At 34.7% G+C, this 13,211-nt stretch overlaps 2 protein-coding genes across 13 annotated transcripts in view; one reads left to right on the forward strand and one right to left on the reverse strand.

Annotated features, from left to right (window-relative positions):
* The window catches only part of INTS12 (integrator complex subunit 12), a 31,362-nt gene extending 25,902 nt beyond the window's left edge, over positions 1–5,460 (forward strand). For both annotated transcript variants that reach the window (XM_084973282.1, XM_021101712.2), the window contains exon 7: positions 310–5,460. In XM_084973282.1, coding sequence (XP_084829408.1) covers positions 310–894 — 585 coding nt within the window. In that variant the 3' untranslated portion in view covers positions 895–5,460. The remainder of the gene's footprint in view (positions 1–309) is intronic.
* A 1,952-nt stretch (positions 5,461–7,412) lies between these two features.
* ARHGEF38 (Rho guanine nucleotide exchange factor 38) overlaps positions 7,413–13,211 on the reverse strand; it is a 134,117-nt gene continuing 128,318 nt past the window's right edge. For all 11 annotated transcript variants that reach the window (XR_014813252.1, XR_014813251.1, XR_014813253.1 and 8 more), the window contains one exon: positions 7,413–8,204. Coding sequence is in view for 8 of the 11 variants with exons in the window: in XM_084973271.1 (XP_084829397.1) it covers positions 8,019–8,204 (186 nt within the window). In the remaining 3 variants the exon portion in view is untranslated. The remainder of the gene's footprint in view (positions 8,205–13,211) is intronic.

Consider the following 13,211-nt stretch of genomic DNA (forward strand, 5'->3'; position numbering starts at 1 on the left):
ATTCAGCCCCTCGCCTGGGAATTTCCATATGCTACAGGTGTGGCCCTTAAAAGCAGAAAGGAAAAAAAAAAAAAAAAAAAAAAAGGAATACGGCATTTCTTTGGAAATGGTAGTACCCATTAGCTAAGGTTAGGTTCTGTTTTATGTGTTTTTTCATTAGTTCATCAGAACTTAACTTTGTTGTTATGACTTAAATTTCCTAAGTCAGCATTTTGTATTCAAAGACTTAACTAAACTTAATGTATATTTAAGAATGTTATATTAGGTGTTAATTATACTTGGCTCTAATATTTATCTTACGTTTTTTAGACATCCACGCTTCTTTCAGGAAATTCTTCTGGTACCAATGTTTCCTCTTCAGCAACTAGTGGACTAATTGGATGGGCAGCTTTTGCAGCTAAAACAACTTCTGGTGGTCCATCAACAGCAAAATTGAATTCAACAACCCAAAACAATAGTGGAAAACCTGCTACCTCATCAGCTAACCAGAAGCCTGTGGGTTTGACTGGTCTGGCAACATCATCCAAAGGTGGAATAGGTTCCAAAATAGGTTCCAGTAACAGCACTTCCCCCACTGTACCATTGAAACCACCGCCACCTCTAACTTTGGGCAAAACGGGCCTTAGTCGCTCAGTTAGTTGTGACAATGTTAGCAAAGTAGGTCTTCCCAGTCCAAGTAGTTTGGTTCCCGGAAGCAGCAGCCAACTAAGTGGGAATGGAAATAGTGGGACATCAGGGCCTAGTGGAAGCACCACTAACAAAACCACTTCAGAATCAAGCAGCTCTCCCTTAGCATCCCTTAAAGGTCCAACTTCCCAAGAATCACAGCTCAATGCCATGAAGCGATTACAGATGGTCAAGAAGAAGGCTGCCCAAAAGAAACTAAAGAAGTAATGTGGCCAAGTAGGTTTTTATATCACATTACCCTGAAGATTAAAATCTTATTAAGACAGTAACTGTAATATACTATAATTTAATAAAAATATTCATAATGAAATTTCTATTATTTCATACCTTAAAATGCTAAATATTATTTAGCAAGACTTAAAAATGTTTTAAATGTATTTAACATTTTTTATTTTGATAATTTTCATAGTGTGTGAAAACAGTGATTACAATGACTAATTCTTTTTTTTTTTTTTTTGTCTTTTTAGGGTCACACCATGGCACATGGGGGTTTCCAGGTTAAGGGTCAAATCAAACCATAGCCACCCGCCATCACTAAAGCATGATCCAAGCTGCATCTGTAGTCTACACCGCAGCTTGCAGCAGCGCTGAATCCTTTAACCCACTAAGCGAGGGCAGGGATCAAACTTGCATCCTCATGGATACTAGTCCGATTCTCAACTTGCTGAGCCACAGTGGGAATCCCAGAATGACTAATTCTTGATGAGAACTTCTGGAATCCTCTACGACTGGTGAGAATTAAAAAAAAAAATCATCTAGCAAAGTCCCAAGAATCGATCCTACTGAATACAAGGGGGCAGGGATGACCTAATAATAAAGTTTTCTACTCCCTGCCCCCCCCAGAGTCTGGATATTCAGTGTCAGTTCCCAGCCTCCTTGCAATTGATTCTCCCTCTCCCTCCAAATATTTCATTTCCCCTTTTTTAAGATTAATTTTTCATAATATATTTCTCATATCCCCATATTATATTTTTATCTTTCATCACCTCATATCAGTTATTTAGGGATTTATATCTTCCAGTTGTGAACTCCCATGCCCTTTCAATGCAATACTTTTCTCACATTGCCCATTTTCCTCACCTGGACAGTGTAATATATGCACTGTATGTATTTTCCTGTTTACACACATACCTGAAAATTCTTTTTTTTTTTTTTTTTTTAGGGCTGCACCCATGGCATATGGAGGTTCCCAGGATAGGGATCAAATCTGAGGTGTAGCCACTGGCCTACACCACAGCCACAGCAACGCCAGATCTGAGCTATGTCTGCAACCTACACCACAGCTCACAGCAACACCAGATCCTTAACCCACTGAGCAAGGCCAGGGATCGAACCTGCATCTTCATGGATGCTAGTCAGATTCATTTCTGCTGAGCCATGCCGGGAACTCCCCTGAGAATTCTTGAGGAAAATACTCATTCCAAGAATCTTTGTGGATGAATAATTTCAGATTTGTTTACATACTGATAGCTTCTTCCTATACCATGAAAAAGCTAATTTTATCTCTGAAAAATCACAGCAAGTTACCTAATTTTAGTTAACTTTGTATAAAAGCTCCCATATTAATTAATTCTTGAGATTGCATTGAAGCATGTGTGTGCACAGTTAAGTCAGAAAGTGTGACCTGAGTTGTTGCCTTATTTGCAAGCTTGTAAATTATCCTGCTGTTGTTTTACATATATATTCTGACAGAAGACATGAGGCTTCCTGGATCACAGAAATTGTTTATTGCTCACAGCAAAGTGTAGCAGCCATTCTGTACTTCATAAATACCTCATTTCATCCAGAAACTAGAAGTCCAGCAAATTCCTACATTCACTAAGCTGAGTAGCCCTGTTCCTTCAGCTTTCACTTATGCTATTAAACCTTTACTATAAACCTTTAAACTCAAGCCCTTTCTCTTAATCCCTATATTTTTCTAATGTCAGTGTTCTAAAATATGTTGATAAATGATTTCCATGAAGATAAAGCTTGATCTTTTTTTTTTCTTTTTTGACTGCCTGGAGGCATATGGAGTTCCTGAGCCAGGGATCAGATCCAAGCCATAGTTCCAACCTAAGCCTTAGCTGCAGCAACACCAATCCTTAACCCACTGGGCCAGGCGGGGGATCGAGCCTGTGTCCCAGGGCTCCCCATATGCTTGCTGCCAACCCCATTGCACCACAGAGGGAACTCCAAGCTCGGTGGGTTTTTTTTTAAAGGAAAGATGTTTTAAACTGCTCTGTTAAATAATGGCACTAAATTACTTATGGTAAATTTTAATTCACTGAGATAATCCCATTACTTACAAAATGAAGTAAACATCTCTTTACATGTTTAAAATCTGCCCACAGATGTTTTTGTTTTGAGAAACACAGATTTCTGTTGATTAAATATCAATTTGGCATCAACTTCAGGCCCCTTTTAGTGTCAAAGACCAAAATATAAATATTTTCACCATTATTTGTTTATAGTTCCGGACCAGTTTAGGCTAAACTGGAGACAAAATGACATAACATAAGCTCAGCAGTTAATATAACCTTAGTACCTATAAGAAATTAAAGCAGTAATGCACAGTTTGCACATTAGCACTTGAAATGGAAAATTTTATCCTAGTGTGGTCAAAACATGTGCTGGATAGAGTTGAAAAAAAAAAGCAATTATTTTACTTTCTATAGTATTTCTGAGAAGACTTTAGAAAATTGTTTAGGAAGTAATTTAACTTTTATTGGGCATAGCCTTTTGAATAAATTATATGTATGTATAAATACATATTTAGCATCTGCACATATGGATAAGATACATATATCTACTAATGTATAACTCTGGTATTTCATAGAGGTATATTTGGTATTAGGGTTTAATTGTCCTCAGGTAGCTCTTAGACCTTGATTTTTCCATATGTGAAATAAGGTGTTTTAACTGAGCATGTGATGAAAGTGGCCAGCTTTATATTAATAGTATTTATAATTTATTTTGTTATGTAGTTTGATTTTCCCATAGAGTGAAGTTCACTGAAGGCAGGGATTTTCTGTGTCTTGCACCCCATGGGTATTTCCACTGCAGCTCTTGGCTCAGAATGAATACATATGTAGGTGAGTCAGAAAGTAAGCTTTTAGTAAAAATTGTTAAGTTCAAATTCCATTTTAGAAATGTGGTCAATATCACTTTTCTGTTTTGCATATTGTGCTTTGTATTAGATTATTTAATCAGAGATTTTAGTGACTAAAAAAATGCCTTAATACCTGGTTTCAAATGCCAGTCCCTCCATGTATTAGCTGTGTAATCTCATTTTCCTCCTTTATAAGACATAAATGATAATGAGATAACATGGAAGCCCTCTAATATTCACAGGTTAGGTGATTCTGACTCTTAACAAGGATGTGGTAGTACTGCTTATTAGAAACATTATAAACTGTGGTGACCACAGGTTACATAGGAAATACATCATTTTACAGAAATAAATTTTTATTAGTGCAATAATTATAAAAATTATGTAAGAAAGAAAGCCATACATTTACATACCATAAAATTATTTCTGTAAAGACAAGCTGTATTTAGTTTACTAAGAATATGTTCCCTAGATTTTTGAACAAGAAATCTCTTTGAAGTGTATACCAAAATGTGACTTATGCTACTGAAAAATTAAAAGCAAATCTTGTCTATATCTAGAGTGTAATATTGTGAGTGCAGTAGTTGGCTTATAGAGACTCAGCTTAAATTCTAGTGGCCCTGGAGTAAAGATTTGTTATATTGGAATAATTTTGCAGATCATAGAGAATTTAATGACTGACTTTTTATATATACTCTTTAGCATGTGTGAGAGGAGGAAATAATGGAAAAAAATCAGACTTTAAAAATAGTAGCATTCTAAATAGTAAGGTGTTCCTAGAGAATATAAATTCTACTGTCCTTCCTGTCAATGAAATTTAATTCCTTCCTTATCAACTGTGATGTTAACTTATATGTCTAATTTTAGCTTAAATTTTTTGATGTTTCTAGATGTAATCAGCATTGAGTAACTTAAGCCATAGTTATGACAAATAGGATTTTTTTTTTTTTTTTTTTTTTTTGCTTTTTAGTGTTGCCCCTGCAACACATGGAGGTTCCCAGGCTAGGGGTTGAATTGGAGCTGTAGCTGCCAGCCTATACCACAGCCATAACAACTTAGGATCCAAGCCGTGTTTGACCTATTCCACAGCAACACCAGATCCTTAATCCCCTAAGCGAGGCCAGGGATCAACCTGCATCCGCATGGATACTAGTTAGATTCATCTCAGCTGAGCCGTGACAGGAACTCCCAACAAATAGGATTTAAATAAAATGATTTTACCATGACTTTGAGTGGTTTTTACAATCAATAAAAACCCAAAAAACTTATGGGAAAAAATGAAGTTTTTTTTGTAAATCGTCTGAATATTCAGCACAAATAATGATAGGCACTTAATAGCCATCTCTAAAAGTCCAAATTATATTTTAAGCAAGATACGGAATACACTAGCACTTAAAGTATATCATGCAGTGCTGCATTTATATGATTAACAATGTGCATTATATCTCTTCTGCACAATCCCTCCTTCATAAATTGTTTTATACTAATAAATACTAAAATCAGATGTTTTTCTGAAATGTATGGAATGTTCAAGTAAGTAGTGGCTTTGTGACTTTTTCACATGATTTAAGCACCCACAGTAATTTTGTATTACTGGATTTTTTATGACTTCTAAACTTTATTATGTATATTAGTTTAAAGCTCTATTTTAAAATAAATACTAAATAAAATGTATACACACACCTGTTCATTTGTTTTATGAAGAAAAACAACCACAAAAGTTTCCCCTTCATTCTTGGTAAAAATACCTATTTCAGAGAATTCTTTACTATACAATATCATTTAATTTTAAAGATATAAAGAAAGAATATATATTAGCTTACCTGGCCTTAATTATAATGATGTCACCAACAATTTTATCTGTTTAAACTTCTTGAAGACTTATACACATCAAACTGTCTTGGGATTTTATTTCCCTTAGGCTCAACAAAATAATGCCTGACCTCAAAATTACAATTACTTGATTTTAAATAACATACTTAGAAAAATGAATATATTGCATGATGCTTTTTAAAAAGCCTAAATGAAATATGAAATGTAGGTCATATTTTTAAAATAGCAAAAACAGAGTTTTATAGTAATGTATGTTCACCAGAATAGTGGGAGACTGCAGAGGGTGGCTTCATTACAACTCTTGCTCAGCAACTAACTGCAGCTATGCTTTCAGTGCTGTGGTTCCTTCTAAGGTTAGACAGGAAGCATCAATCTGAACACCATACGTGGGTAGACAAAACTTCTCATATACAACTAGTCTCTTGTTTTAGCCAGAAAAGCAGATGTTACTCATATAATTCCTCTTTTTTTTTTTTTTTTTTTTTTTTGGCAGGGGGAGTATTAAGGTCACAGCTAATTTAAATTATATAAAATTTCTCCACTATTTTGGTTGTTGGGTATGTTCATAGTTTCCACAAGTAAGAGATTTGGATTTCCTTTTGCTCTATACTAAGAAAACTGGAATTTACTTATATTTCATTATTGGGCACAAAGAATCATTTAAAAGACATAAAAAGTCCTTGTATAATCCAAAAAAGGGAGTCTTCTTTTGGTACCCAACTCAATACAAAAAAATATTTTATGCAAAAACAACTTACAAAAAGAGCCCTAAAAACCCAAGTTTAGATTAAGAATTTTAGAAACAATATCATTAAATAGAAATTTTTCTGGCATGTAAAAAGCTTTATGAATTTCTCTGGCTGTACATGTCATGTATGTTAAAGTCAACAGCTCTCTGAGAAGCAGCATTTTATTTTTGTATTCCTTAGTAATAATATGTAACTAGAGATCAAGGTTTTGAAAGTAATTTTAATTTTAATCTTAAAATTTAATATATTAACATTTTATGTGGACAATGAAAATCCACCTTATTTTGGTTTTTAAAGAAAACAAGTCAAATTTAATCTTTTTTTCTGTTCTGAAGAAGCATCTATTTAGTTTAATAAAATGTCTTGGACCAAATATGCCTAGTTCTGAGCTATTCCTAAATTAAAGCTCAGTGTCCCAGGACATTGTGTTACAGCAAATGTTATCCTCAATGCCTGCCTTGTCTGAGTACAAATCAGCAACTAAAAATATTTACATCTTGGCTCAGAACATGGAACACACATTCCCCATTCATCATCTACATAATTGGGCTATCCAAAAATATTTTCTCATTAAAGTATCATTAGTGATCATGTCAGATAGTTTTTAAACAATGATATTTTCAAATATTTAAGCAAAAAATAAAAATAATAAACCTAGATACTTCCTTTTCTCTAGGCTAATAGCACAAGTTCCTATAACCCTCGATTTTGAGAAACTTCTCAATACTTAACTATGAACTTAAGAGGAAAATGGTCTTCATCAGTGTTCATTATTTGCATCACTTAGTTCTTTGCTAATAGTAAATGTGTACCATGTAGTGGTTAGGAGTATGGACCTCAGAACCAGACCTGCATTTGAGTTTCAGCCCCTACCACTTAGTAGCAATGTGACTTGGGCGAAATAAATTACTTTACCTCTTTGGGCCACAATTTCCTCATTCATGTTGTAAGTATGGAGTAAGTTCCCACATATAAAAAAAGCATAACAATGTCTGGCATGTGGTGTGCATTCAGTAAATGTTAGATATTAATTACTATTATGTTATTCGGGGTTTTGTTTTTTTTTTTGAAATTTAAGTTATAGAGGGCATCCACATCAGGCTTTTAGTTGACTGTTAACTATGTAATCAATTCGTATTCTTAAGTCTATTTAGTACACTTCCTGAGTCATGCATATATGTGTCTATATGATATAGTACACATATATATGTGTAAACTGTACAGTGTATATGGTCTGCGTGTGTGTATATATGTGCATACACATGCAAAAATATAAAAAACATTAAGGCAAAATACATAATACAGAAAAGTAAAATACAGTAAATCAAAAATAACTTGTCCTTAGCTCTGACCTCTCATGACGATAAAGAAATACATTTACCTTTTCAGAAGATCACTTTTTTAAGTAGCTGATAGTTGGAATTTTGGCTGTTTGTTTTGCTATTTCTGTTTGTTTAGTGCCCCCTTCAACATGTATTCTTCATAACATATTTTGAAATAATCTTGTTAGGAAGCATAGTCTACCTTAAAACCTGGTATGATATCAGTTCATGTAATTTGGAAGTTTCTTGATTTTTAGGCCAACATTTTGTAATGTCAGTTTTATGAGGTAGTCAATCAACAACTTGCCAGAAAATAAAAGTCAAAGGCTTATTTTCTTAAGCATAAGTCATCTTCCCAAGGTAGTTAGCTGGAACATAGCCTTTCTGCCCTTGAACTTCAGCTAACCACCACTCTTTATTGCCGCTTAAGTCACAAAATCTAAGTATGTGGACTCTTTGGTATTCCTTAAGGCTGAGTTCATGGTCACTCCGTGCTTGAAAGGCATGAACTGCATAGAAAATCTAGACAGAGAAGAAATGACATTATTAGAAGCAGACAAAAATTTAGACAAACAATAAAGATTTCCAAGCTTTTAGAAGAAATGCTAAAGTTTTCTTATTTTTCCAAAATCGCATTTCCCCAACTCCTTTGTTGGATTTATTTTGCTAAAGATGAAAATAGAGTGAAACTGCCATTCTTGCTGTTCTGCTGGGAGGGGTCTAAACTGTCTATTCTTGAAGACAATTTGGTACTTTCTATTAAAAGATTTTTTAATGTTAACTCTTTTAATGATAGCTCTGAGTCTCTTCTACAGAAATAGAAATATTGGCAAAAATATTACACAGTAATATTGCAGTACTCACTTAAAAGGTGAACAGTGGGAGGAAAGTTGGAATAAAGTTTCGCAAAAAAAAATAGTTAAATTCTAGATGCTTACACTAAGGAAATTTGTAGTCACAAAATAGTGTTTTCTGAAACTAATAACACAGGAAAATTCTTATGATAAAATTCTAAGCCCCCCAAAGATATAAAATCAGATGTGCAATATAATATTGTTAGACTAAGATGTTAATATTCTTTGAACAGTGGAATTAGAGGTGATTCTCATTTTTATTCCCTTATTTTACAAATTTTGTAATGACAATATATTAAAATTATAATTTTAAGTTATTTGAGTGACCTAGGGAAACTAATAAAATATATTTCAGTCAAAAGAATTTTTCTGTGTGTTCCCATCATGGCACAGTGGAAACGAATCCAACTAGGAACATGAGGTTGCGGGTTCAATCCCTGGCCATGCTCATTGGTTTAAGGATCTGGCATTGCCATTAGGTGTGGTATAGGTTGCAGATATGGCTCAGATCCTGCATTGCTGTGGCTGTGGTGCAGGCCACCAGCTGTAGGTCCATTTCGACCCCTAGCCTGGGAACCTCCATGTGCTGCGGATGCAGCCCTAAAAAGCAAAAAAAAAAAAAATTTTTTCTTTAACTTCAAAAGAACACTTCATAATTATTAAATGCATAAGAAGCAGCCCCTAAATAAGTGCTTAGTCCCTCTTCTACTAAAATCATGACTGTTAAAAAATAGTTATAAAATCAAGCAATCAACTAACAACATTTATTCATTCCTTTATTTATTAGAACATATAAAGTATTAATTGCCAGACATTATGTTATCAGAGAACTTATAACCCAGCTAGGAAAAATGCCATCAGCTAATTGTGGGCTGGGTTTTGGAAGAAGTAGCCTTTTACAGGTGACAAAGTTGATAAGGGGGAGGATATGTCTCATTCAAAGGTAGAGAGATGAATAAATGGAAACGGTATACGAGAAAGGTGAGCAGATTAACTTTCTCAAAATTGAGGATCAATGTAAAAAGGAAATTATGAGAAATAAGATGACTCCACCGAGCAGGAAAAGAGACTGATAATATGGGAGTCAGGGGAATACGGTTGACCCTTGAACAACAGAGATTTGAACTGCGTGGCTCCTCTTACAGGCAGATTTTTTTCAGTAAATATAGAAATGTAGAAAAAAAAAGTAAGGTACATCATTGAATGCATAAAATATATGTATATACTAGTCTACCCTTAACTTACAAAGGCATAAGATGAGTGACACTTAATATAAAACTAATAATGTGTTAGTTTTGTTTTATTACTTTGCTTACATTACCTTCAGTATGCCTCTCTTATAGTTGGAGAGACTTCAAATGAGCCTATTATAGGTAAGTGTATGGTTTTTTAAAGTAACAATATTTCCAGTATTGTATTATGAGGATGACTGTAATACTGTATGTCGCAAAAATTTTATAATGATTCATTCTTTAGTGTATAGCCTAAGCTCCTATAAGGCAATCATATTGCTGCTCCTTTGTTATCAATTCATGGATAATTAAACCTGTAAATGAATATGAATTTCTTTTTCATATTATTTTTATTTCTGATATCAAGTGTTAGTAACACATATAATATCTATAGTGTTTTGTATCTCATGGAGTTCCTGCAGTGGTATAGTGGGTTAAGAATCCAACTGCAGCAGCTTAGGCACAGTTTCAATCCCTGGCCTGGAAACTTCCATATGCTTTGGGTACAGCCATAAACACTGCAGTGTTTTGTATCTCATAATACAATATTGATGTAGGTAATAACAAATGATTCATTTTGTAAACAGATGACATAAACTTACAGTATCAATAGAGTACAGTACCATAAATGTATTTTCCTTATGCTTATCTTAATAACATTCTTTTTTCTAACTTTATTGTATATATGTGTGTAATACAAATAACATACAAAATATGTGTTAATCAACTGTTTATACTATCAGTAAGGCTTCTGGTCAACCCTGGGCTATTAGTAGTTAAGTTTTGGGGGATTCAAAAGTTTTTTCAGCTGCCCAGGGGGTCAGTGCCCTTAATCCCCATATTGTTCAAGGGTCAACTATATAGGTAGAATGTTCTAGATAATCCCTTGCAAACATGATGGGATTTCACTCCTGTGATTAGACTACATTACACAGGTAAAAATAAAGGGATTTTGCAAGAGAGTCTAATAAAGTGCCTAATAATTTGACTTTGAGTTAGTTGAATACTATCCTGAGTGGACCTGAAAAACCAGGTGAGTTCTTTAAAAGAGAGCCCAGGTCTTCTCTGAAGGAAGAGGTTTGAAACCAGAGAGGTGCTTTCTCTCCTGCTGGCCTTGAAGAAACCAACAGCCTTATTGTGAACTGCCTGTAGAGACAGCCACGTGGCAAGGATCCGAGCATAGCCTCTAGGTATTTAAAGTGGGCTGTAGCTGAGAGCCAGAAGAAAATGGAGGCCTTGTTCCTACTAGAAGGAACTAAATTTGCCAACAACCACAAGATTAGAAGAAAATCTTCGAGTTTCAGAAAGGAACACAGCCAAGCAACCATCTAGATTGCAGCTATGTGAGATTCTGAGCAGAGCACCCAGCTAAGCTATGCCTGGACTTCTGATGATTAAAATGGTAAGATAATAAGTTTAAGTTGTTTTAAGCTACTTAGTTTGTGATAATTTGTTATGCAGCATAGAAAACTAATACAGATCATGCCATTATTATTTGATGGAAGAAACCTGCAACTTGATTGGGTTGTTTCAAGAGGAAAGGTATAGGGGATCCTATGTGGCTCCAGATACAAGCTGCATTTTTTAATCCAGCTGTGTTAGCAATATCGCTTATATTTATATCTTTGACACCAGGGTCTATTTTGAATTGGATCTAAACTCAAAGGAAAAGGAAAAAAAAAATAGCACTTTATGGAGAGATATCATTAATATAAATTTGTATTTTGAGCCAAAAAAATTATCTCATTTTTCTCCTCTCAGTAATGGAAACTTCTAAATGTGCCTAATCCTCATAATACATATTGGCAGGGTTATTCAAAGAGAATTACTCTACAGCAGCAGCAAGTAGGAACTAGATGCAGTTTTAGACCACAACACTCATGCCCAAACAGCCTAAGCACTGAATCCAAAGTCCCTATAAAACCAAGGAAGAACTAGAATTTGACATCAAGCCAGCTCCAGGGTGTCTTCACCAATTTGGTTCTCCAATGCCTGTCCTTCTAGGTTATTAAGATAAGGCAAAGTCAGCCAGGACATTTAATCAAATATATAGATTTCACAGATAAAAATTTACTTCCTAGTTGTTATTACGCTATATTGTCTTATAGAAACTCTGAATAGGAGCTCCCATCGTGGCTCAGTTGTTAATGAATCCGACTAGAAATCATGAGGTTGAAGGTTCGATCCCTGGCCTTGCTCGGTAGGTTAGGGATCCGGCGTTGCCATGAGCTTGGTGTAGGTTGCAGACGCTGCTCGGATCCCGCATTGCTGTGGCTGTGGTGTGGGCTGGCAGCTGAAGCTCTGATTAGACCCGTAGCCTGGGAACCTCCATGTACCATGGATGTGGCCCTAGAAAAGAAAAAAAGAAAAAAAAAAAAAAGAAACTCTGAATAAACAGAGTGAATGAGTAATAGAAAAACATGGTTTTGAAACTTCAAGAGAGAAAAGCAGTAAAAACGCATAGTAATGTATAGGTGAGTTTAGAATCAGCAGTGACTGGGAAAAAACATTTGCATATTATATATCTGACAGAGAACTACATCCAAAGCATATAAAGAACTCTTAAAACTGGGTAATAAGTAGGGAAATTACCCAATTTTTTTAAATGGGTAACTATTCGAAAAGACATTTCACCAAAGATGTAGGAATAGCCAATAAGGACATGAAAGATAGTCAACAACATTAGTCATTAGGGAAATGCAAATCAAAACTACAATAAGACATTACTTCACTTGCATTAAGATGGCTGTAATAAAAAAGACAGTAGGTCAAGGATATGGAGAAACCGCAACTCACAATCCTCATACACCGCTGCTGGGGTATGTGAAATGGTGCACTTTGAGAAGCAGCCTGGCAGGTTTTTAAAAAGTTAAACATAAATTTGTCATACCAATAAGCAATTCCACTCCTAGGTATCTACTCAAGAGAAATAAAATTCACACAAAGACGTGCATACAAATGTTCATAGCAGCATTATTCATAATAGAAATGTCCCCCAAATGTCCATCAGTTGGTGAACAGATAAACTACATATGCTATATTCATAGGATAAAATACTACTAGGCAATAAAAAGCAACTATATATATATACATATATATATATATATATATAACAACATGAATGAATCTCAGAAAATATCATTCTAAGTGAACATAGCATGTGAGATCTGACTCCAGATCTCCATATATGATTCCATTAATACAAAAATACAAAGAAGGCAAATCTATGGAGTGGGGGAAAAAGTAGATCAATGATTTCTTGGGGCTGAAAGTGGGAAAGAGGAGGGACTGCCAGTGGGTGTAAAGATCTTTAGGGTGAAGGAAATGTTCTTAAGTTGGATTCAGGTAATGGGTGCACAACCCTGGGACTATACTAAAAGTCAATGACTTGTATACTTAAATGGGATAAATTTTATGGTATGTAAATGCGACAGTAATCAATG

The sequence above is a fragment of the Sus scrofa genome, chromosome 8 (genome assembly GCF_054392235.1).
Source record: "Sus scrofa isolate SSC_HxYL_T2T_F1_AM1 chromosome 8, Sscrofa_HxYL_maternal_Yorkshire_Landrace_v2.0, whole genome shotgun sequence".
NCBI lineage: Eukaryota > Metazoa > Chordata > Mammalia > Artiodactyla > Suidae > Sus > Sus scrofa.